Source organism: Carassius auratus, chromosome 37 (assembly GCF_003368295.1).
Source record: "Carassius auratus strain Wakin chromosome 37, ASM336829v1, whole genome shotgun sequence".
NCBI lineage: Eukaryota > Metazoa > Chordata > Actinopteri > Cypriniformes > Cyprinidae > Carassius > Carassius auratus.
In genome coordinates, this window is record NC_039279.1 from 16,697,182 (window position 1) to 16,723,610 (window position 26,429).

General features: G+C 38.3%; 1 protein-coding gene across 1 annotated transcript; it reads left to right on the forward strand.

Annotated features, from left to right (window-relative positions):
• Window positions 1-5,481: 5,481 nt before the first annotated feature.
• On the forward strand, window positions 5,482-26,316 carry LOC113056393 (sarcoplasmic reticulum histidine-rich calcium-binding protein). The gene is made up of 7 exons (XM_026223162.1): window positions 5,482-6,298; window positions 23,032-23,120; window positions 24,349-24,417; window positions 24,593-24,647; window positions 24,821-24,857; window positions 24,991-25,032; window positions 25,143-26,316. Exons 1-6 carry the CDS (start codon window positions 5,656-5,658, stop codon window positions 25,010-25,012), a joined length of 915 nt encoding a protein of 304 aa, XP_026078947.1. The 5' UTR covers window positions 5,482-5,655; the 3' UTR covers window positions 25,013-25,032; window positions 25,143-26,316.
• The last annotated feature ends 113 nt before the right edge of the window (window positions 26,317-26,429 follow it).

Genomic DNA, 26,429 nt, shown 5'->3' on the forward strand with positions numbered 1-26,429 from the left:
ATGGCTAAGGACAACTGTTTCATTACCAATATTTTTCTAAATATTTGCTTTTGTGTTCAACAGTAAAAGAAAACTCAAACATGAGGAGGTACGGAGCCAGGCACATGACATTAAAAAAAAAAAAAAAAAAATTGTGCGCACGATTTAGCAAATTGAGGTAACGAATTAGCAAATTGTGCACACAATTTATAAATCGAGTGAACGAAATAGTAAATAGAGGGAAACAATAGTAATCGTGTGCACGTTTTAGTTCAGTGAGGGAACGAATTAGTAAATCGTGAACGATATTTAGCCTAATATTTTTTCCTGCATATCATGTGCGGGGTTTCTGATGAACAGAAGTTTTAAAAGAACAAAAACATTGATCAAAATTAAGATACAATTTATACAAAACGAAAATCTTTTAAAAAGAGTTTTCTATAAAACAAAACTTAATGAAGTCGTCAAAATCATGTTTTACCAAAAACAGCGACGTTGCTCCCCATGCAGACTTCTTTGCCGCCTCCATCTCTACCTGCAGACTGAGCTTGGGCGTCATCTTCATGCCAAATATTCAGCCAATGAAGTGTAGGCCTATGTATTTCAGAAATGTGTCTAGTACTATATAATTTACTAAGGTTTAATTGGCATTTTTATTTCAAACGACCCGACCGACCGCGACCCGAATATCATTAAAAATATTTTTGTATGACTCGTAACCGCTCATTTTGGATCAACCCGTGCATCACTGATATAGACATAAAAAAATTTACAAAATAAATACAAATGATTAAACCACTCAACAAAATTACTAAACTAAATAAAATTGAAAATAGAAAATGAAATCTAATTAAAAATAAAACTATGTCATGATACTGAATTAACAGTAGCCTATATATTTTGGCCTGAGGCCTAAATGCTTATATATATATATATATATATATATATATATATATATATATATATATATATATATATATATATATATATATATATATATATATATATTAATTATTGTGTGTATTTTACATCTCTGTAGGTCATGCCATTATGGAAGTGGCTGTTTTGTTGTTGTTGACTATACCAGTGAGCGCAACCACAGCAGTAAGACAGACACAGAGGTGTGTGCACTTTCACCACTCGCACACACTCACAGTCACACACACACACACACACACACACACACACACACACACACACACACACACACACACACACACACACACACACACGTATTCACAAAGTATATTCACTGTCACATGTATTTTTTGAACAGGACACAGATAGAAAGCCTCTTACTAGTGAACAGCATGCAGAGGTCAAGAGACATGACCTTGATGGACACTGACAGAGAGACTCCATCAGTTGTGACCAAAACCACCAGAAAAACGCATCTAAACACAACCTCTTCTCTGCTTCTACAAGCCATCCTTCAAAGAGCCAGAGAGTAAGTGAGAGCTAAACTACCGTTCAAATATTGTGAAACATTATTACAATTAACAGTAACCGTTTTCTCTGTAAATACATTTTTAAACGTACTGTAATTTATTCCTGTGATCAATGCTGAATTTTCAGCACCATTACTCCAGTCTTTAGTCTATCTTTGTTGAAAACAGTGAAATATTTTTGTGTAAACTGCAGTACGTTTCTGATGAACAGAAGTTTTAAAAGAACAGCATGTATTATTCGAAGTAGAAATATTTTGTAAATGTCTTTGTAAATATCTTTTCTGTCACTAATTATAAATTCAATGCATTCTTGCTGAATATAAGTATAATGTTATTTAAAACCCCAAAACCTTTGAACATAAGTCTACATATATAAATAACAAATAATATATTTTTGTTTTGTTTTCTTGGGATTTACAGTAAGTTCATATGGATTATCAATTACACACATTGATTCTCATTTGTCTGGTCTCTCTGCAGAAGGCGAGCAGCTCAAAGAGGTTGTCAGCTTGGGACATGTCAGGTACACAACCTGGCGAGCAAGTTATACCGAATGGGTCAGAGCAACGGAAAAGAAGAATCCAAAAATGCAAATGACCCGACAGGTTATGGACGCTAAGAATATACATCACAGATGAGCTTCTGCTCATTCATCAATGAACAGAATCTATTTGATTGGTACTGCTCAGGATGTTAAAAAAAGCTATGAAAAAAAGAGTTCAAATATATATATTGTATTAACAAATTAACTAAAATATTGCATGTCTTTGATAGACCTTGTTTAGGCTGCTCTTATTGTATAAAGATTGTAAGCATTCTATTTAAAAATGTATATGAATGTAAAAAAACAAAACAAAAAAAACAAACAAAAAACACTAGAATGAATAAATAACACATAGAACTACTTTATGGTCTATATTTGTGTTATTATGAGTATGATTTTTTTTTTAAAGCAAAAACAGTGTTACTAATTTTAATAGAATATATAAATTGGATATAAATATAATTATTAATTAAATATTTTATTTGCTTATTAAATATAAAATCACACATATGTATTATATTATTGTATATATATATATATATATATATATATATATATATATATATATATATATATATATATATATATAAAACATCAGATCAAAACATGACGTTATACACTTAATCAAGATGAAATATAATGAGCAACAGGGAAATGCAGACATTTTGAGGGGCAGGAGTGGAAAAAAAGGGCACTTCTCAAATGTATTTTATTTTTTCTAAAAAAAAACATATCTCAATATTTTCTAGGATTTTATCGATGACAATAATTAGATGATATTTTGCTGAGTGTGTTATTGTGCTGATATCTTAAGGACTACCGTGGACAGCTGACTCCTAAAGTTTTTTGACATTCTGCATATTTTGTGTGGTGTTCAGTTCACAGCAGTGATACAAATGAATCTTTTCCAATAAGTTTGAGTTTATGATTTTTTTTTTTTCTTTTATGGACATTCTTACCTATAAAGCCATATTTCTAAAAATGCGCATCATCTTTTCAGTCAAATTCTTAAATTGAACTAGAAATTTTGAATAAATCATTTAGGCTGTAAACAAAGCAAATTAAATCAGTATTGACAAAATTAATCTTTGCAATCCAGAGAAGACAGAAGTGAAATTAAGTGGAATTAGAAGTGGAATTTAGATGCATTTACACGCTGCTTATTGAAATCTATTTGTAATCAATCATGCTGCTTTTTGGTGGGAAAAACTTCAGTCTTCACGTGATACTGATTAACTATATGAAATTATATAAATATATAAATTTCTGCCACCATATCTTGAATTTTGTGATGATTCTAAATGCATTTTAATAAACTGAATCATTTGGTAAAAGAACGCGCACTGGTCTATTCTACTAGACTATTGCCTTAGCAAACTTTAGCTCATTTACATGGTAGCTCTCATGAGTCATGGATGTTAGCAAGACACATTAACTATATTTCCCCTTTGGATATTAGCTGTAAATGTGAGGCAATGGTAGCTTAGGCAAGACAAGTTGATTAACATAGCACATTTCATACACATTTAAAAGGTTTAAAATTAATTTAAGTGATAAGAGCAATCATTATCGGGAAACCTGGCCCTAGTCATTTCAGCATCCATTGAGAAATAAAAAAATCTTCTTTCCTGTATTCGTCTTCTGCATCTCACTCTCATGGACACGTGAACCAAGCAGCTGGAGAGAGTCAGTGAAAGGAGGGGAAATGACATGTCAAAAAACTACCTGTATTGTTCTGGTTTCCATTTTTAGATTGTTCACCCTTGGCTTTTCACAGTTCATCCTGCTCTTACAAGTTTAGAGCTCCCAAATGACCTTTCCTCATTTTGCTTGTGATTGTGAGAAGAGAACAGGGCACAGAATGTCCTTGAACTTACTGTACACTGAAGCTCAGTTATATCATGTTAGATTCACAGATTACTTTTATTGTTAGGTTTTACTATAAGGTCAGAGTACTGTCTTCATAGTATCTAATTTTTATGTAAGCAGTAATGTACGAGAGACGGTGCTATATTGTCAATAAATCAAGACTGAAGTTGTTAGGCACAACGCGAACCCTTCAGCCGTGATTTATTCACGATACAGCATAGCCTTGAGTACCTTTTTGCTTTTATAAAACAGTTACCACATAATAAAAAATATTAGAACCAAAAATGTATGTATTGAAATGTTCCTTAATTTAAGCAAGCGGTAACAGCACGAGTTTACAAGCGTCATTACAGTGTAAACTGATGAACATACAGAATCATACCTGAAACAGAAAACTAATCAATAAAGATAATAGAAATAGAAACAAATAAATAGAAAATAAATACAGTAATATTAATTCCTCCTTACTTTGGAAACTGTAGGCTTCCACACAGACGCGCACACATCAACATTTGTTGGGTGTGGGTCTCAGAATTAAAGATGGAAGATGCATAATGCCAGCAGGGGTAACTCATACTTTATTACATAAATAACAAACAGTTAATTATTCCGAAAAACATAATAAATGAACCATTGAAGCGGTCATAGCTGTTGATGTGTCTTGAATAAAAAAACTGACCAATCAGAATCAAGGAATGGAACTAACCATTTTATAAAGAGCTATCCACCTTTTTCTTCAATGTGGAAGTAAGCCTGTGGGGAAGACTTCGGGTTCATTAGCCGCTAGGGAATAACAACGTGCAAGTAAGGATTTTTGGGAAATGGCTTGTTTTGAGCACCAGCAACCCCAAAAAGTATGTCCATGTCCAGTATGCATTGCATTCTGTCAAAGACTGATGAGAGAAATCAAGCATGGTTTGCAGCTCTTAAGTTAAAATACTCCCCAAAGGTGGTATATACTAAATGTGTTCTTTTCATTTTGTGGACAAAAAGTCCTCTAGTTTTCCGGTACGAGTCAGAAAAGACTTCTGCAAGAGGAGCCTGTGGAGAACTCCACTGGTTGGAGTTTAGATGTAAAAATCTTTTAAAAAGTGAAGTCAAATCCATTTCATTTTTTTTTTTACTGTCCAGTGATGTAAATGGTAGCAGGTGCAGACAGCAGTAGATTAAAGGGTATGCTGTGATTAAGATGTATAGAGGTGACCTTTGGAAAAGTACCCGGTATAGGGAAAGTGAGAGCGAGGGAGGGAGGGATGGAGGTTCAGCAGCTGAGTGATCTATTGAAGGTCAGATCACGGAGTGTACTGCTACTATTAAGAGACTCTTTGTATAGTTTCCCACCCAACAGACCTAGCCAGGCCTATAGGGAGGGTCCAAATGGGACTGTATTTACTCTGTGGTGTCTGTGTTTGTGTGATGTTGGTATTAAAGTTCATTTGTTCTTTCCAATAATCTTCTATTACTCATGAGAACTTCTATTTATCTCATTTTCTCTCACATAGACAAAGTAATAATAAAGGGCATTAGGAGTGTGTCTTGTGCATGTGGCCCTGTCAATCATCTCAGTATGTTCCTCTGTTCTACACCATTCTCTGAATGGTGTGAAAGTACATGTGACCGTACAACAGAGACCAGCCCCCTCTCTGTCATTCAACTCCCTCTCTAATTCTCTTTGGTGGATCCAGTGACTGCACTTCCAAGTACTTGGTCCAAAGATCCAAAGAACCCCATAAGAAACTGCTCCTCTTGGGTGAATACAAACACATTTTTTATAAACTGTTTTTGTGTGTCTGTGTGTGACGAATTGACTGCAAGATGGTAGCTTCACATAGCTGGCTGTTGGGGCTTATCGTAGCTCTGCTTTCCACTGGATCGTTAAGGAATTCTGTGCAGGCTGAAGAAAGACCACAAAGTGAGGATGCCGAGGTGCTGAGGGGTCTGAACCCTACTGGAGGTCAGAAAGAGGAGGTGGATGATGATGAGGAGGAGGGTGGAAATATATCTGAAGAAGTTGATGAAGATGCAGGAAGAGACGGGGAAACAGAGGAAGTTGAAGATGAGGAAGATGGAACGGAAGCTTCTGAGGAAGAGGTGACACCAGAAGAGGAGATAACTGAGGAGGAAGAAGCAGCTGATCCTGAAGTGGATGATGCTGAGGAGGAAGAGGAGGAAGAGGAGGAGGCAGAAGAAGGATTGGATGAAGAGGAAGCAGCAGAGGAAGAGGTAGAAGAAGCAGAAGAGGAGGATGAGCAGATGGAGGTAGATGTAGAAGAAGAATTATCAGAAGAAGAGGAATCAGCACAACAGACAACAGAGGAAGAAGAAACTGCAGCAGAGGATGAGGGAGCACCAGGTGAGGAAGAGGAAGATGAAGATGCAGATGGGGAAAAGGTAGCTTCTAATGAAGATAATGAGGAGGCTGGAGATGAAGAGACCATAGTTGAAGATAATGTTGAAGGTAACTACTGAATACGTAATCCAATAGCCTTTACAGAGAATCAGTATTAAAGGTGCTGTAGGGAACTTTTGTATAAAAATATTTTTTACATATTTATTAAACCTGTCATTATGTCCTGACAGTAGAATATGAGACAGATAATCTGTGAAAAAAATCAAGCTCCTCTGGCTCCTCCCAGTGTCCTATTGCCATTTGCAGAAACTCCATCGCTCCCGGTAAAAAACAACCAATCAGAGCTGCGGTCCGTAACTTTGTTTGTGTTCAAAATGTAGAAAAATGTATATACTAAACGAGTACACCATGAATCCATTTTCCAAACCGTGTTTTTAGCTTGTCCTGAATCACTAGGGTGCACCTATAATAAGTGTTTATATTCTGACTATTTTAGATTGCTTCGGGGATACCGCGGCGGAGTAACCCAGTACCTTTGTGATTCTTCATAGACATAAACAGAGAGAAGTAGTTCCGGCTACGATGTTCTTCTGCAAGACGCAAGCAGTTCTGTTTATTAACCGCTAGATCGTCAAAAGTTACCAACTGCAGCTTTAATGTTAATCGTTTTTTCTTACACTATATATATAAATATATATTATCTTGTGACTTTAGCTCTGCCCTAGGGTTAGGGTTAGCCCTAACCTAACCCTACCTTTTAAGTTCCTGAGTAATGTTTAAAACATATTTTAATATTATTACAATTTGTCAATCATTAATAATGATAATATATTTCACAGCAAAATACATGTTCCAAAACCTTAAGGTGGAGATTTTTACAATTTTACAAACTTTAGCCTTTTATTTGCTAAAGTAAAAACTATCAATCAGACAAGAAAAGGCATGAAGTAGATCACATCAGACATGTTTTTCAGCTTTTTTTCAAGTTTTGATCATGTTGATAATTTAGAGATCTTAAATATTTGCATATCAAATATGATACAGTGAGCTTACAGGGTTGAAATGCTGTTTTGGGACAGGGACATTGTTGGCTTTGCAAAGTCCTGTGAATGTCTCTCAGTGAGTCTATGAAGTCACACATTGGCCCTAAAATAGCTCACTACATCAGAACAGCTACAGCAGCTGAACCTAACCTAACACACAGCATATATGTTACATGGTATCACAACCGTATGGCCACCACTGAAACCTAGGGTCTATTGTCAAGTTAAAGTTCACAAACACTAAAATGCATTTGTTTTCTAGCTGCCATTTGACATGGAACAAAGCAACCATATCTTTCTCAGTGGCAAATGTCAACTAGTTTTCCCTTAACCAACTGCTGTCAGAAGAATAACCAAATTTCCTTTTTGTGCCCTTGAAAGGCACCATTTGTAGGGGTGTTCCAAATCAAAGTGAATGGGTCCTTCACAATGGGCCCTTCCACAAATTCATTAGTGAAGGGTAACTTAAAAGTAATTGTATGGTTCAAGGTCATGTGATCCAGAGTGACAAGTCCATGTGATTCATTTTAATGTTAGATGGTATGAGAATGAGTTAATGTAAACAGAATAATTAAAGTTGTGTTGTTGTAATTACACAAATTTTCAGCATGCATTTTATATGAAGTTTAAATTAGTTTCCCTGTTATATAGGAACAGAACAGAAAGTATACATTAAGAATAAGAATGGACCAAACTCTGAACCCTGCACCCCAATAATTAGCCAATGTGACTTGAACACATATTGTCCAGGAAACCTTAGGCCTGACTAAACATAAATCTTTAAAGAACTTGACAGAAAAATTTACAGTACTAGACTTTAGCTTACAACTGCTGTTGGGTTAACTGTTAACTGTTTTAGTCATCCAAACCTGCTTAAATATTGTGGGAAAATATCCAGTAGTAAAAGACGCACTGAGGTGGTTGAGTGGAGTAGGAAAGATCTCTTGTACAAAATCCTGTGAATAGTCTGTAGGTGTCTGAAGTGTTGCTGTGACCTTTGCAGCAGAATCAACTAAAGGAGAAGGAGGAGATGAGAGGCTTATACATGCTCAAGTCAGCAGAGATTCAGAGAGAATTAAAAACAACTGGTGAAAATGTTTATTAGAGATGCAATAAAGTGACAAGCTTATTGTTAGGGATACAGTTATGGGTGAGCTTGCATTGTGTGCTGCAGTGGTGTATGAGGCCATAAATTCTAGGAAGTCAGCTGCTCGAGGTTTTTCGAGGTGAATGTTGAAGTCTCAGCAGTAATTTATATTTTAAGGATGTGTTTTTGCAGAGAGAAGAGAGGAGAGGGTTCCCAAAGTTGGAGATAAAAGTTGGTAGAGAGGATTTAGGGAGTTGTCATTTTGTCTGTGCTGATCCATGTTGGTCAGACCAAAACATTTTAAAGTGGTCATATGATGCGATTTCAATTTTTCCTTTCTCTTTGGAGTGTTACAAGCTTTTGGTGCATGAAGACGATCTGTAACGTTGCAAAGACTAAAGTATCAAATCCAAAGAGATATTCTTTATTAAAGTTAAGACTTTGCCATGCCCCCCTAAAATGGCTCATTCAGACACGCCCCCAGGTTTACATCACTCTGTTGAAATATTTGCATAATTGCACCCAAATGTTCACACAAAGAAAGATGGTATGGTTTCAGTAACCATTAGTGTTGAAGCAGTCATGTCAGGGAGATGCTGTGTGTATCTAGGCAAAAGCAAAAGCACTTTATTTGGCCTTCCGAAAATAGATGCATTTAGGAAACAGAAAACAGAACAGCAAAGCATTTTTTGGACAACCGTTTCGTGAACCTAGGAGAGGAGGTAATTCTGGCTTTGCTACAACAATCTGTGTGTGTGTGTGTGTGTGTGTGTGTATGTGTGTGTGTGTGTGTGTGTGAGAGAGATCTTCATCTCTCTTAACCGTCCGTGGCTTGTGCACTGCAAACACATATGAGCCTCATCACTGTGTCTGACACGTGACTCTGTTCCCCTTTCGGGCTTGAACTGATGGTAAAACTAAGGACATTATTAATTGTCTTTACATTTATTCAGATAAAAGAAGCTCACGATTATGGAAAGGGGTGTTACATTTCCGTCCAGTGCTTGCAGTAATCAGCCAATCACAATGAACTGAGTCAGTTGGCCAATCAGAGCAGACTGCTCTTGTTGGAGGGAGGGACTTTGTAGAAAACGACATGTTGGTTGGTGCATAGAGGGCCTACAGTATGTAGCAACAATCACTTTCTGGGGAATAATTAACTCAAATGAAGTGAATATTCATGAGTCTATGAATATGATGGGCTTATTGCTTACAAATATTAAGATGAAATGAAAAGTAAAGAAGAACCAACAGAGAGACTTCTTGAGAAGTCCGGTCGCGAAGGTGAGAACCCCCTCTTTCTCTGGCGGAATGCCAAGAACACGGGTTCCGCTTTGTTTTTATGGAAAAGTAGGTTTACACCTATCTTTCCGTATGAACCAATGAAGTGTGAGAAACTGAGGCGGGAAAAATCTTCTTTGTTTGCTGATTTCCACCCACTGGTCTAATTTATGGCGAAGACAAAATAAAAAAATTTTCCTCAGCAAGATTGTTCCTCTGACAAAAATCATCTTTTTGTAATTTGTCGTCAAGATTTGTTACAGTCGGGTTTTTACGATTATACAGACACAAAAACTATGATTTTGCTAATCATGTATACAGAGATACAGAGTTGTTCCTAACTACATGCTTATAAAGTTTGATTAAACACACAGTAACATTCATCTATTCCACTATGCCACATAAATACATTTGAGCACATAAAGGGAGACATTAAAATACATTTAGAGGTAGTTTTATCTAAAAAGGTCCATGTGCTAGTAAAAAATGCTCGTAAAAAATGTATGTGTGTGTGTCTGTTCAGTGGAATGTGTGATTGCGCCATGAGTGAAAAGGGCGGGTGTTTGTCATGTATCTCTGGACAGTCTCCGAGGTGTTATAATTCTCATCCACGCCAGGATGTTGCCGCCATGGCAGCGCACGGGTGGTGAGTTATGTTGGAAGATGTAAAACGCAGTGGTGGACGAAGTACACAAATCAAGTACTTGAGTAAAAGTACAGATACATTTTATAAAATATTACTCCAGTAAGAGTAAAAGTACTCCTTTTTCAATTTTACTCAAGTGAAAGTACAAAAGTACTCTATTTTTTATGTAGCTACTTAAGTAAAAAAGTACTGACATTTTATATAGGTTACTTAATTTAATTTTATATCAGCACATATTTTTAATAATCCTACTGCTCAAAATACCTGGGATTTTTTCAAAAATAACCACTATATGGAGTCAAGATATATTTTTGTTGTTTATATGGACTACGCTGATGAGAGTGATGTTAACTGTGAAGCTTACACTGTGATGTACCTGAGAGTATTTTAAAGTTTTGTTTTACAGAACATCACAGTTAGGCCTATATATGACATGATAATAAGGCCTAAAGTTAGGAAGAACATTTTAAGGAAAATATAATTATATTTTCATAATGATTTTTTCCTTCTCAAACCATGTCTGTGGTGATAATTATATATGTGGTTGAATAAAAATATTTGTACATTATTTATAAAAATTACCTCAACTTAGCACCAGCAAGCTTGTTAGCTAGTTAGCATCAGCTGACAATATTTACTTATTTTAAGTATGGTTATGAATAAACAATCATGTCTGTCTACTCGTCTAGTTATTCCATACAATATACATATGTATAACGTTATTGTTGATAAACAATATAAAAACAGACGTCACATAGGACATGGATGGTACCATTTAAAAAAAACTGTTAACATTACGGCAGCGGGGAATTTGAACGTGCATGAGTTATTGTATTTAATCTGTGTTATTTTAAGTTTTTTTTTTTTTTTTTTTTTACCTAAAATTGATGTGTCTGCATCGTCTGCACTCGAGTATTTCAGTGGACTTAAATAGATCACTCTTTACAACGGATTTAGTTCATTCATAATGAATCAGACACCACTTCTGTGTATCGGAGCACGTGATATATTATAGGGAGCAACGATATGTTTTATGAAATGAAGTGAAGTTAAAAGTACGATTTTATGCTTCCGAATGTAGTGAAGAAAAAGTAAAAGTTACTCAAAATAAAACTACTCCAGTAAAGTACAGGTACTTGAAAAATGTACTTAAAGAGCCACACAGATGGGAAATAAAAAATTACCTGTATTACAGTGTATGATGTAGTCGTCCATCTGTGCAAACAATGTGCAAATAATTAAACCAAAAAGTACACGATTTATAAAGTTATTGGCTTCTAAAGTAAGGAGTCGACTCTGAATCGCTGTAACGAGTCGTTATAGATTTCGAATCTTTTGCCCATCTCTATGTACGTCAATAGGAGCACTTTGCATAATAATCTCCGCCTACCGTCTTGGGAGAAACGAACTCTGACCTGCCCCCCCCCACAGACGCTCTAGTTGGTGTGATAGCATCATGTCGAGGAGACAGTGTGTTTTTAATTGTAAAGGCAAGTTTGTTTTATTTTCACTGCCAAAGAATGAAAATCAGAAGAACCAATGGCTAAAATTCATTTTCACCAGAATACCAGAGCAGAACAACAAATCCCTTTTGTTGTGTTCACAACATTTCACTGATGACTGCTTTTCTAATCTCGATGAGTACAGCGGGATTTTCAAAGCGTTTGGCCATAAAAGAGGGTTCATTACCAACTTTATTTAGAACAACGAGCATCTCCGAATCACAACGCGAAGTATGATTATGAAGTTATGTGTCTGTTTTCTCCCGAGCATCTTATCAGTATGTGTGCTGTCTGCAGCCTTTGTTTGTGCTGATCGTCATGTACAAACACGTCATTAAAATGAAGTGTAACTCTGTGAATACTCAACGAAGAGACATGAGAGAGATATCGGTAGCACTTTATTTTACAGTCCTGTTCCTCATGTACATACTATGTACTTATTATAGTAATTACAATAACTATGTAATAACTAGGTACTAACCCTGAACCTACCCCTAAACCTAACCCCACCCCATGTAGTTACCTTGTGTTACCAGAACTTTCTTAGATAAATACACTGTAAGTACACTATAAGTACATGTTAGTACACGTACTGTAAAATAAAGTGCAACCGAGATATCTATAGAAAGGTTGACATGTCTACTTTAAAACTAAACAAGTGCTGCCGAAAACAGATATTATGTGATAAAGTAATCCATATGAAAACAACGCGATGTCTGTTTTTCATGTCTCCCTTCGTTATATGTAATGTGACCACGCCCCCGCGTTGAACGTGCTATTCAGATTCAAACTGAAGCGCGCGGCTTGAATACACCCACACAGAAGAAAAAGCAGCGAGACTGTTCAAGTTTTTTATTTTACTGTTTGCTTCGCGGTGAGAGGAATAAGACATAATTCACCCCAAACAGATGCTAACGCATAGTTTACCGTGGAAGTGTGTATGGAGCCAAAAGAGTCTCAATAAAGATAAATGCACACACTACATTCACATATGCACACACAGGATTCATAAATACACACACAGGATACACAAATGTGCACAAAATTCACAAATGCACACACAAAATTTAAAAAGCACAGAAGATTCACAAATGCATACAAAATTCAGAAATACACACACAATTCAGAAATGCAAACAACATTTACAAATGCACTCAAGATTCACAAATGCACAGAACAAGATTCAGAAATGTATTTCTGATGCACACACACACATATCTTGATTTACAAACTGCTTGCAGTTTGTGAACTTCACTGCATTTGTGTGTGAATTTTGAGACTCCCCTGACTTGGCTCGACACACAAATGCATGGAATGATCAGCAACCAATCAGATATCTCCCTTGTTTGAGCCAATCACAAGAACGCACTCCAAGTGGGGGATTGTTTACTTATAAGCCAATCACATGAATGCATTCACACAGCGCAATTTGCCTGGGGTGAGGCATATTATAGCCTACTTATTTATGAAATTTTTTGAAAATACAGTTGTTAAGATTACAATTCAGGTTTATTTTTTATAATTTTTTACAAAATATAAATTAAAAAATGTCTCAATACATATAGCCCAGACTGTGACTGCAGAAAAAAAGTTAACCATGGATTCATAAATTTGCAATAGGCAATTATTTCATTTTATTGAAATATTTTAATGAAAGGAAAAAAATGTTTTTACACCTTTTTGAATATTTAAATATATCTAAATATTCTTTTGGATGTAATATAGAAGTCACTTTTATTATAATATTCAGTCCCTACATGAAGAGAGAGTCAGTGGTCCACTGCGAGAGGAAAGTGACTCTCCGGCTGCGCAAAGTGAGTTGCCGGCTGCGTGAGGAAAGTGAGTCGTTAGCTGAGGAAAGTGACTTGATCGCTGCGCGAGGAAAGTGAATCGTTCGCTCAACTTTGCTGGGTGAGGAAAGTGAGTCGTTTGCTGCGCGACTCGTGAGGAAAGTGAATCGTTCGATGAGGAAAGTGAGTCGTTCGCTGCGAGAGGAAAGTGACTCTCCGGCTGCGGAAAGTGAGTCTCCTGCTGCGCAAAGCGAGTCGTCGGCTGCGTGAGGTAAGTGAGTCGTTCGCTGAGGAAAGGGAGTCGTTCGCTGCGTGAGCAAAGTGAATCATTCGCTGAGGAAAGTGAGTCGTTTGCTGATTGAGGAAAGTGAGTTGTTCGCTGATTGGCTTATAAAAGAGTGGCTTATAAGTAAACAATCCCCCATGCTTCGCGCAAACCGTTTGGGGATCTCTGAGAATTGAGGTAATTTTAAAATGATATTTTGACAAAATGACAATGTTTTTTAACCTTGGATGGATTTAAACCTAATGTACAGGACTTATAAACAGTGATATGAAGCTTAGAATTTTCATCTTACTGGCTCTTTAAGTACAGTAACGAAGTAAAGCTACTCCGTTACTGTCCACCACTGGTAAAACGAAGGTCCTTGATTTTTCTTTAAATCATGTTCTGGTCATTAAGTGCAGAATGTGGTTAGAGAGTCAGGATTCGAGAAGGGTCTAGCTGCAGACTTGCACTTGCACTCTCAGACACTTGCACTTCCGCTAGCGACATCATTGCAGTCTTTATTTATTTATTTTGTACTATTTATTGATACATTTTTGTTTGAATCTCTCAACATTTTACAACAGTAGCCAGGTCGTGAAGACAAGAAAATGGTAAATGGTAAATGGACTGCATTTATATAGCGCTTTCAACATTCAAGGCGCCATCCAGCTCGTCGGGAGCAGCTGGGGTTAGGTATCTTGCTCAAGGACAACTCGACACTTGGTCAGGTGGAGCCGGGGATCGAACCACCAACCTTCCGGTTTGTAGACAACCTACATGAACCACTGAGCCACTGCCGCCCAAACTAAATTCCAATGTCACTTGCAATTGCCACTTACACTTTCTGCTACCTGTGACGTCATTTTAAAAGGATCAACTCCATACAGGCAAGCAGACGAGTACATAATGCATTGCCTTAAATTGTACATGAAACGTTTTCCTCCTATAGAAAATCACTATAAACACAGAACATAATGTAGCTTAAAGGACAAAGACAGTGATATAGACGAGTCGTAGACAGTTTATTCTATATGGAAAAATGCTAAAAGGGTTAGTTCACTGAAAAATGAAAATTATGTCATTAATAACCCTCATGTCGTTCCAAACCCATTAGATTAGATTAGATTAGATTCAACTTTATTGTCACTGCACATGTAGGTACAAGGCAACGAAATGCAGTTAGCATCTAACCAGAAGTGCAATAAGCAGTAAGTACAGAATAAAGTTCTATAATATGTACAATAACTATACAGGTAAGTATTATGGACATAATTTACATATTTTAAATACTATAAGCACGATATACAGATAGGTGTACTATGAACATACTATACAGATGGGCTATGTAAAAGTGTATGTACACTATAGGCAGAACTATGAACATAATTTACAGTATTGCAATGGACAGTAAAGTGCATAGAAAATATTACAATGTGCAAATGGATTATACAGTGTTCCTGGATGAACAGACAGTAGTGCAAGTAATAACAAGTTACTGTTTTTTGCTTGTTGTCAATAAATAAATAAATCAGTCACAGTGTTGAAGAGGGGGAGGAGTCTATGTGTGTGGTGTGGGGGGTGTTGAGGGGTGTCAGAGGGCAGAGTTCAGCAAGGAGACAGCTTTAGGGAAAAAGCTGTTCCTGAATCTTGTGGTCCTTGTTCGGAGGCTCCTGAAACGCCTCCCGGAGGGAAGAAGGTTAAACAGTCCGTGGTCAGGGTGAGAGGAGTCCTTCAGAATGCTGCGAGCTCGACGTAGACAGCGTTTCCTCTGGATGTCCTCAAGAGCAGGAAGTGGTGTCCCTGTGATGCGCTGGGCAGTTTTTACCACCCTCTGCAGTGCCTTGCGGTCAGCCACTGAGCAGCTCCCATACCAGACTGTGATGCAACTGGTCAGGATGCTCTCGATCGCACACCGGTAGAAGTTCACCAGGATGGATGAAGACAGCTGGTTCTTCTTCAGTGTCCTGAGGAAGAAAAGGCGCTGGTGAGCCTTCTTGACCAGGCTGGAGGTGTTTGTGGCCCAGGACAGTTCCTCTGAGATGGTGGTTCCCAGGAACTTGAAGCTGGAGACACGTTCAACAGCCAGCCCGTTAATGTGGATGGGGTCATGCGTGTTTCCATTCTTCTTCCTGAAGTCCACAATGAGCTCCTTTGTCTTATTGGTGTTAAGGAGCAGGTTATTGTCAGCGCACCATGTGGCCAGGTGCTGTACCTCCTCCCTGTAGGCAGTCTCATCGTTGTCACTGATGAGGCCAATCACCGTGGTGTCATCTGCAAACTTAATGATGGAGTTGGATCCATGCACAGGCTTGCAGTCGTGGGTGTAAAGGGAGTAGAGGAATGGGCTCAGCACACAGCCCTGTGGTACGCCAGTATTAAGTGTGATGGTGGTGGAGTGGTTGTGGCCTGACCGAACATGCTGAGGCCTGTTGGTCAGAAAGTCCATAATCCAGTTGCAGAGGGAGGTGTTGATGTCCAGGTCTCCAAGTTTTGTGGTCAGCTTGGAGGGAATGACGGTGTTAAATGCTGAACTGAAGTCAACAAACAACATCCTAACATACGTGTTGTTATGGTCCAGGTGTGTGAGTGCAGAGTGCAGCACTGTGCATACTGCATCCTCTGTGCTCCTATTTCTGCGGTAGGCAAATTGGTGTGGGTCCAGTGTGGGTGGGAGGCAGTCTTTGAGATGTGCTAGGACCAGTCGCTCGAAGCACTTCATAATGATGGGTGTGAGTGCTACGGGGCGATAGTCATTCAGGCACGTTGGGGAGGAGTGTTTCGGTACTGGCACAATGGATGTGGACTTAAAACATGTTGGCACAGTTGCTTGGGTGAGGGACAGGTTGAAAATGTCTGTGAAGACCCCTGCAAGCTGCTCTGCACATGCCCTAAGCACACGTCCAGGAATGCCATCCGGGCCAGCAGCCTTGCGTGCGTTGATCCGGCTCAGTGCAGTGTGGACATCTGTGGAGGTGAGTTTAAGGGGTTGTTGGTCTGCTGAGGGTGAGATTATGGTGGCCATCTCCTTGCTGTCGCTGTTGAAGCGAGCATAAAAGTCATTTAGCTCGTTAAGGAAGGAGACGTCCGTGACTGTTTGTGTGGAGTTGCTTGACTTGTAGTCACTGATGATCTGGATGCCCTGCCACATGCGTCGGGGGTCAGAGTTGGAAAAGTGTTCCTCTACCTTCAGCTTGTAGCAGTACTTGGCCTTTTTGATGCCCCTTTTCAGGTTAGCCCTGGATTTACTGTAGGCCTGAGCGTCATCTGACCTGAAGGCAGCGTTGCGGTCTTTCAGCAGAAGTCGAACCTCCTTGTTCATCCATGGCTTCTGATTAGGGTATGTTGTGATCTGTTTTTCTGTTGTAATGCTGTCAATGGTGGAGTTGATGTGATCCAGTACAGAGGAGGTGTAGATATCAATGTCCGTGTGAGAGCCACAGGCAGCCTCTGAAGCAAACATACTCCAGTCAGTGTGTTGAAACCTGTCTTGAAGTAAAGAGTCTGCTCCAGTTGGCCACACTTTGATGGTCCTCACTGATGGCTTCACACGGTTGATGAGGGGTGAATACTTAGGGGTGAGAAACAAAGAAAGGTGATCAGACTGTCCGAGGTGGGGGAGGGGGCTCGCGATGTAAGCTCCATTGATGTTTGTATAAACATGATCCAAAGTTTTGTCTCCTCTGGTGTGGCAGGAAACATGCTGGTGAAATTTGGGAAGTACTGTTTTTAATTTGCAGTGATTAAAATCACCCGCGACAATAAAAGCAGCCTCTGGGTGAGCAGTCTGTTGTTTACTAATGGCTGCATGAAGTTCGTTCAAAGCAAGCTTGGCATTAGCATCCGGTGCAATATAGACTGCGGTTATTATGGTGGAAGTGAACTCCCGTGGCAGATAAAAAGGTCTACATTTAACCATGAGAAACTCTAGGTTAGCTGAGCAGTGTCTCCCAACAATGACAGTGTTCGTACACCAAGCTTTGTTGACATAAATGCACAATCCACCACCTCTTGTCTTGCCGGAGTCATCTGCCGTTCTATCTGCCCGGAGCGTGTAGCGTCCTGCTAGCTCAATAGCATTGTTGGGTACGTCGCTGTGTAGCCATGTTTCCGTGAAAACCATGACATTGCAGTCCATAAGTCTCTTACTGTGGGTGATGCGGAGTCGTAACTCATCCATTTTGTTCACCAGTGACCGCACATTAGCGAGGAAAATGCTGGGTAAAGAGAGCCGGAGCGGTGTTAGCTTTAGCTTGGCTCTTAGACCTCCGCGCTTCCCCCGCCTTTGTTTACGATCTCGACGCCGCCTGCGAGCACTTCCGCCCGGCCGGGTAGAGTGCGAAGCCTCGGTTGTTCTAGCGATCTCAGGGATGAGTCGAAGATTGGTGATAAAACTGCTGGTAAAGTCCTCACCTATATCCAAAAGCTCCTGTCGGGTGTATGATGTTAAAGCAAAGCTGTTCAGTACGAACAGACCCGAGATGAGCAGGAATAATACTGCAAAATTGCAAAAACTGGAGAGACGCTGAGCCTCGCGATGTGTTCGCGCCGCCATCTTGGTCACCATCTTGGTCATGAGACCTCTGTTCAGCTTCGTAACACAGTTTAAGATATTTTAGATTTAAGCCCCTTTCACACTGCACGTCGGACCCGCAATATTAGGACTTAGGACTTTATTCAGCATTGTCTTCTCTTCCGTGTCTGTTGTGAGCAAGTTCAAAACACAAGAACACAGTTCAATGATATCCGGTTCGCGAACAAATCACTCGATGTATCCGGATCTTCTTGAACCAGTTCACCAAATCGAACTGAATCAGTTCTCTTCTCCAATAAGCATTAATCCACAAATGATTTAAGCTGTTAACTTTTTTAATGTGGCTGACACTCCCTCTGAGTTAAAACAAACCAATATCCCGGAGTAATTAATGTACTCAAACAGTACACTGACTGAATGCTGTGAAGAGAGAACTGAAGATGAACAACGAGCCGAGCCAGATAATGAACAAAAGACTGACTCGTTCTTGAGTCAAGAACCGGTTGCATTGGTTTTCGGTTCACCAGTAGTGATGGGAAGTTTGTTTCTTTTCTGCGAACCGATTCTTCCGGACATTTCGGTTCAATAAACCAGTTAAAGAAAACGGTTCACCTTTTCTTTTTGTGCTCGACGTAATGCCGTCATTGGCGATGATTGCCCTTCATTCAAGCCTTTGGTTTACCCGCACTCATAACATTAGCACACAATTAGTTCAGAATCAGTCTCCAAAAGAACCAGTTCAGTTCAGACACAACCAGTTCGGTTCAGATTATCTGTGTGTTAGTCTGCTTCACGCTGAATCACACATGCGCAGTATCATCAGCTCCTCGGTTCTTGAATCGGACGCATCCGACAGAAACGGTTCTTGACTTGAGAAAGAGTCAATGTTTCATACATTATCTTGCTCAGCTCGGTGTTCATCTTCAGTTCTCTCTTCAAAGCATTCAGTCAGTGTACTGTTTGAGTACATGTATTAATCCAGGATATTGGTTTGTTTTAACTCAGAGGCAGTGTCAGCCATATTAGAAAAGTTAACATCTTAAGTCATTTGTGGATGAATACTTATTGGAAACGAGAACCGTTTCAAACGATTCAGTTCGATTTGGTGAGCTGGTTCAAGAAGATTTACATTGAGTGATTCGTTCGCGAAAAGGATATTATTGAACTGTTGTGTTTTGAGCTCGCTCACAACAGACACTGAAGAGAAGACAATGCTGAATAAAGTCGTAGTTTTCGCTATTTTTGTCCCAAAATGTATTTTCGATGCTTCGAAAAATTCTAACGGACCCTCTGATGTCACATGGACTACTTTGAAGATGTTTTTCTTACCTTTCTGGACATGGAAAGTATACCGTGCACACAGTTTCAATGGAGGGACTGAGAGCTCTTGGACTAAATCTAAAATATCTTAAACTGTGTTCGAAGCTGAATGGAGGTCTTACTCAGAATGCTCTTGTTGGAGGGAGGGATTTTGTAGAAAACCACATGTTTGGGGGGGGGGGGGGGGGGTTGGTGCATAGAGGACCTACAGTATGTAGCAACAATCACTTTCTGGGGAATAATTAACTCCAATGAAGGGAATATTCATGAGTCTATGAATATGATGGGCTTATTGCTTACAAATATTAAAATGAAACGAAAAGTAAAGAAGAACAAACAGAGAGACTTCTTGAGAAGTCCGGTCGCGAAGGTGAGAACCCCCTCTTTCTCTGGCGGAATGCCAAGAACACGGGTTCCGCTTTGTTTTTATGGAAAAGTAGGTTTACACCTATCTTTCCGTATGAACCAATGAAGTTTGAGAAACTGAGGCGGGAAAAAACTTCTTTGTTTGCTCATTTCCACCCACTGGTGTAATTTATGGCGATGACAAAATTCAAAATTTTTCCTCAGCAAGACTGTTCCTCTGGAACAATGCATCTTTTTGTAATTTGCAGTCAAGAATCGTTACAGTCTGGTTTTTACGATTACACAGACACCAAAACTATGATTTTGCAAATCAGGTATACAGAGATACAGAGTTGTTCCTAACTACATGCTTTTAAAGTTTGATTAAACACACAGTAACATTCATCTATTCCACTATGCCACATAAATACATTTGAGCACATAAAGGGAGACATTAAAATGCATTTAGAGGTAGTTTTATCGAAAAAGGTCCATGTGCTAGTCAAAAATGCTTGTGCCTGTTTGTGTATGTGTGTGTCTGTTCAGTGCAATGTGTGATTGCGCCGTGAGTGAAAAGGGCGGGTGTTTGTCGTGTATCTCTGGACAGTCTCCGAGGTGTTATAATTCTCATCCACGCCAGGATGTTGCCGCCATGGCAGCGCACGGGTGGTGAGTTATGTTGGAAGATGTTGTAAAACGAAGGTCCTTGTTTTTTCTTTAACTCACGTACTGGTCTTTGAGTGCAGAATGTGGTTAGAGAGTCAGGATTCGAGAAGGGTCTGGTTGTAGACTTGCACTTGCACTCACAGACACTTGCACTTCCGCTAGCGACATCATTGCAGTCTTTATTTCTTTGTTTTGTACTATTTATTGATTCATTTTTGTTTGAATCTCTCAACATTTTACAACAGTAGCCAGGTCATGAAGAAAAGAAAAAAGAAACTAAATTACAATGTCACTTGCAATTGCCACTTACACTCTCCGCTATCTGTGACGTCATTTTAAAAGGATCAACTCCATACAGGCAAGCAGACGAGTACATAATGCATTGCGTTAAATTGTACATTAAACATTTTCCTCCTATAGAAAATCACTATAAATAAAGAACATAATGTAGCTTAAAGCTGCAGTAGGTAACTTAACTTTTTTTCCTCCCAGTGGTCCTATTGCCATTTGCAGTTACGGACCGCTCCCGGTAAGAAATCAACCAATCAGAGCTGCGGTCTGTAACTTTGTTTGTGTTCAAAATGTAGAAAAATGTATATAATAAGCGAGTACACCATGAATCCATTTTCAAAACTGTGTTTTTAGCTTGTCCTGAATCACTAGGGTGCACCTATAATAAGTGTTTATAATCTGACTATTTTAGATTGCTTCGGGGGTACCGCGGCGGAGTAACCCAGTACCTTTGTGATTCTTCATAGACATAAACAGAGAGAAGTAGTTCCGGCTACGATTTTCTTCCGCAAGACGCAAGCAGTTCTGTTTATTAACCGCTAGAGCATCAAAAGTTCCCTACCGCAGCTTTAATGGATGAAGACAGTGATATAGACGAGTTGTAGACAGTTTATTCTATATGGAAAAATGCTTAAAGGGTTAGTTCACCGAAAAATGAAAATTATTTAATTAATAACATTAATAACCGGTGAGACCTCTGTTTATCTTCGGAACACAGTTTAAAGGGGGGGTGAAATGCTCGTTTTCACTAAATATCCTGTTAATCTTGAGTACATATAGAGTAGTACTGCATCCTTCATAACTCCAAAAAGTCTTTAGTTTTATTATATTCATAAGAGAAAGATAGTCTGTACCAATTTTTCCCGGAAAAACACGACCGGCTGGAGGCATGACGTGTGGGCGGAGCTAAAGAATCACGAGCGCCAGTAGGCTTTTGCGTTGAGAGCGTTTGGAAGTTGTGACATTAGCGTGAGGAAAAAAAAACCATCATCCAAAACAAACCATGGCTTACAGTCAGATTCAGCCATTTATTTATGATCCAGAATCAGATCCCGAGGCTGAAACTGAACGAAAGCAGCAGCAGCAACGACTCACTCCGAGCGGGGCTCGAACCCGGGTCTCCGGCAAGGGAGGCGGACGCACTAACAAGGAGGCAGAGATATTTGAAGCAGTTTTACTCACTGCCTGCGGTTCCAACACACGATCGTGACCCTTTTTCGTTGGGTTTTGCATCATACTTAAGAAATAAACAATGTGCAAATCCGGCATCAAACTGGGCCTTGTTTGTAAAACAAGCATCTTCGAAATGCAGGGAACAAACAAAAACACTTGCACAACTCCGTTGATGCTCTGTAAAAATAAACTCCATCCACTGGTCCCTTAATGCTGTTTTTTTTTTTTTTTTGGTAATCTGTGCAGGGTTGTCTTGCCCTGGCAACCAAAAACACACTCCTTTTGTGACATTTCGCGACGCTCTCGCTCTGATCAGTGAAGTCTGTTGTGCTCTCAGTGCTGTGCTATACGGGAGCGCGCGCTCTTCCGGCAAACGTGCCCTTAGGACCCATATAAGGAAATTCAGCTCCATCTAACGTCACACAGAGCCATACTCGAAAAAAACTTTCCTAATCTTGTGACAAACCGGGAACAAAAATACTCCTTCAAATGTACAACTTAATTTTTGAAACTTTGTCCATGTTTAGCATGGGAATCCAACTCTTTAACAGTGTAAAAAACTCAGTATGAATGAAATAGCATTTCACCCCCCCTTTAAGATATTTTAGATTTAGTCAGAGAGCTCTCAGTCCCTCCATTGAAACTGTGTGTACGGTATACTGTCCATGTCCAGAAAGGTAAGAAAAACATCATCAAAGTAGTCCATGTGACATCAGAGGGTCAGTTAGAATTTTTGGAAGCATCGAAAATACATTTTGGTCTAAAAATAGCATAAACTACAACTTTATTCAGCATGTTCTTCTCTTCTGTGTCTGTTGTGAGAGAGTTCAAAACACAACAGTTCAATGATATCCACTAATTAAGATCTTTGTTAAACCTAATCTTTCTCTCTTTGTAGAAACTGCCACGGAAGAAAATGCAGATGCAGAGTTGGTCTCCATACAGTATAGCTCAGGCTCTTTCTGTGCCCTTTGCTCAGTCTGTGAGGTAAGTCAACTTCTACCACACTGCTCTTACATTACTGACTCACACATGCCATAGTCCTTACACATTAGAGAGTTTTCTCAATTGGGCTTTGGGCAAATATGCCACCAAAATGAACAAAAATATCTCTCAAATTCAAGATAAGGAAGCAAAAATGACCTCTGCACAATTGAACAAAACCTATTATAATGTATTGAGAAAATGAATTAAAAATATGATTGTTTATCATATTATCAATTTATCATAATACTTCAGTTCTGCTCTGTAATGAATTCCTTTAATTCTAGAATGTATATACTTTTAAGTAGGCTATTTACAGTTTTCAACATTTTGCACTTGTGTAAATACATGCATGCCACCTTTAACCCATTTCGGATGGGTTAAATGCAGAGCACACAAATTCTGAGTATGGGTCACCATACTTGGCTGAATGTCACTGAATGTCACTTCACTTAAGCAGAATGAAATAAATGATCTTCCACCTTTGCAGTGTAAAGATACTTTTGTTGATGTTGATAAAATGTGACCCTTGACCACAAAACCAAATCATGAGTGTCAGTTTTTCAAAATTTAGATTTGTACTACATATTAAAGCTGAATAAATGATGTAAAGCTTTTCACTGATGTATGGTTTGTTATGATATGACAATATTTGACAGAGATACAAGTATTTGAAAATCTGGAATCTGAGGGTGCAAAAAAAAATATCTAACATTGAGGAAATCACCTTTAAAGTTTTCCAAATGAAGTTGTAAGCAATGCATATTACTAATCAAAACTTAAGTTTTAATATATTTATGGTAGGAAATTGACTAAATATCTTCATGGAACATGATCTTTACTTAATATCCTAATGATTTTTGGCATAAAATAAAAATCTATAATTTTGACCCTTATAATGTACTTTTCTCGATTGCTACAAATACACCCCAGCGACTTAAGACTGCTTTTGTGCTCCAGGGTCACAAATATTATGTGTAAATGTAAAACAGTCTACAGTATAAAGTACAACACAAATAGATTTAATAAGGTAATCCTAAAAAATGCACTTACAAAAGTAAGATCATATAATAATTTCTTGTCTGACCCTGATGACATCATGACGATGATCAGTGCATGAGGTAGTCTCACCATGAACTTAATGAAAGTATAGGTTTGGTGTGATCCCTTCCTAAACCTTAGAGGTGTAGCTTACTACTATATCTCTGTCCGCCTCTTTCTTTCTTCACAGCACTGCGGTACCTGTGACAAATGTCCCTGTGATGAAGGAGACATGTCAACACACTGCAATCACTGTGACGTAGGTCTTTTTTCTTTATTAATATGATCAAAATTCATATTAATAAAGGTTAAAAGTATATGTGGACACCCAAGCACTATAGCACTATAGCCTACCTAATTTAACTTCAAATCTTAAAGTTGAATCTTAAAGTTGATTAAAAAAATGACCTATCCTCTTGCCTTCTCTTTCACAGGATTGTTCCTACTGTTTCATTTGTCCTGTGATCTGTGAAACAGTCTGCCAGCCAGGTAGAAAGCTGATATTAATAGGATGCACACTCTTAATGCAAATGTACCAAAGTAAAAAAAAAAAAAAAAAGTAGCTTATGCAGATTCAAACACTATTTGTTAGCAATATATGTGTTAAGTAAAGTATTTTTGGATTATATTTGTGGAATGTTTATTTGTTTGTTTGTTTTTAGGTGGAATTCTTGATGTACTGAGTGGTTCTTTCTACCAGTAAGGATACAACATCTGTTCAAAACAATACTTGCCAAATAATCATATTATGAATGTATTCATACCTGTTATCAGCATAGTTTTATGTTGAGCCTTATTTGTGTTTATTTTTTGTCCTCAACTTGACCTCCAGCACAGTGAGCACGCTGCTCTGAAAACTTTCCGCATTCTTCACAGCGCCATCTTTGGTGAACAGAGGAACTACAGTCTAGGATGCAGATCATTCACTTGTAGGACTGTCTATTTGGCTGGCGAGATCTGGGGATTTTCACCCTTAGGCCAAGGATGGGGGTAGAAAACCTATCTTAAATATAACTGAGGGACAGTCAGGACCCTCATGTTCATTATTTAATGACATTTTAAAGGTGACTTTACAAGCTTCAATAAACGAATAACAAATTACATGCAAATTATCTTATTTACTATTTATATAAAATAAGTACTAAATATTTCACAATATTACTGTTTTGACTGTATTCTAATCAAATAAATGTCTTGGTGAACATAACAACTTTCTTTCAAAAACATAAAATCTTACTGACCCCAAACTTTTGTACATGTATGGAGTAATTTACACTGAATAATAACAGTTATAACAAAAGTTCAGGTCAACACGAATGTGTCAATACTGTCTGTACAGCTAAAATCATCAAATGGCATTCTGGTTTCAGATTAATCAGTGTCAATTTAAATAAACATGTAAAATTTATGAGTGTGTGAATAAACAGATACAATATACTCAATACGTTTTTACTCACCCTCATTGTTCCAAACATGCATGAATTTCTTCTTCTTGAACACAAAAAAAATATATTTTGAAGAATATGCCTAACCAAACGGAGGTCAAAGGGAACCAGCGACTGTTTGGTTAGTCATATTCTACTACAGGTTTGGAACAACATGAGGATGAGTAAATGATGACAGAATTGATTTTTTGGGTAAACTATAACTATAATTTAGGAAATAGTTCATGTTGGGAAATTGAACAAATGCAGGAAAATGACATATCACAGTTTTCTGAAGAGAGGCAAAAATACTGTAGTAGTTTTCATTGCACTGCTGTTCTTCAAAAGGCACTGCTGTCTGGTAATACGACTGGTGATCTTCAAATGGAGGAAAAGTAATAAAGAAATGACTTCAACATTTGCATATTAATTCATCCACATTTTTATACACTTATTTTTAGCTTCTAATGCAATTGTGTCTGCACTATTCATTCAGATTATTAAAACTAAATGACTAACAGCTGCACTTTGTCATGCTCTGCTCATAACAACACAAACCTCCCTCTCAAGGTGTGAAAACTTGGTTAGAGAGTGGAAACTGAGTTCTTCCCTTCTCTAAAAGTCGTGTAATGGAGAGTGCTCTGAAATAAGCTGTTTGTTATTATGACTGAGCATTTCAAGAATTAACAATGCATATCATTTCAATCTAATCTAATCTTGACAAACTATATATCGTTGGAAAGGTCTAAGACTCCCAAATATATATTTTACCGATATTTTTTGTTAAAAATTATGTAATTAGGAGTTTTGACCTTTTGTTTTTTAAAAAAAAATACTTCTTTGTTGC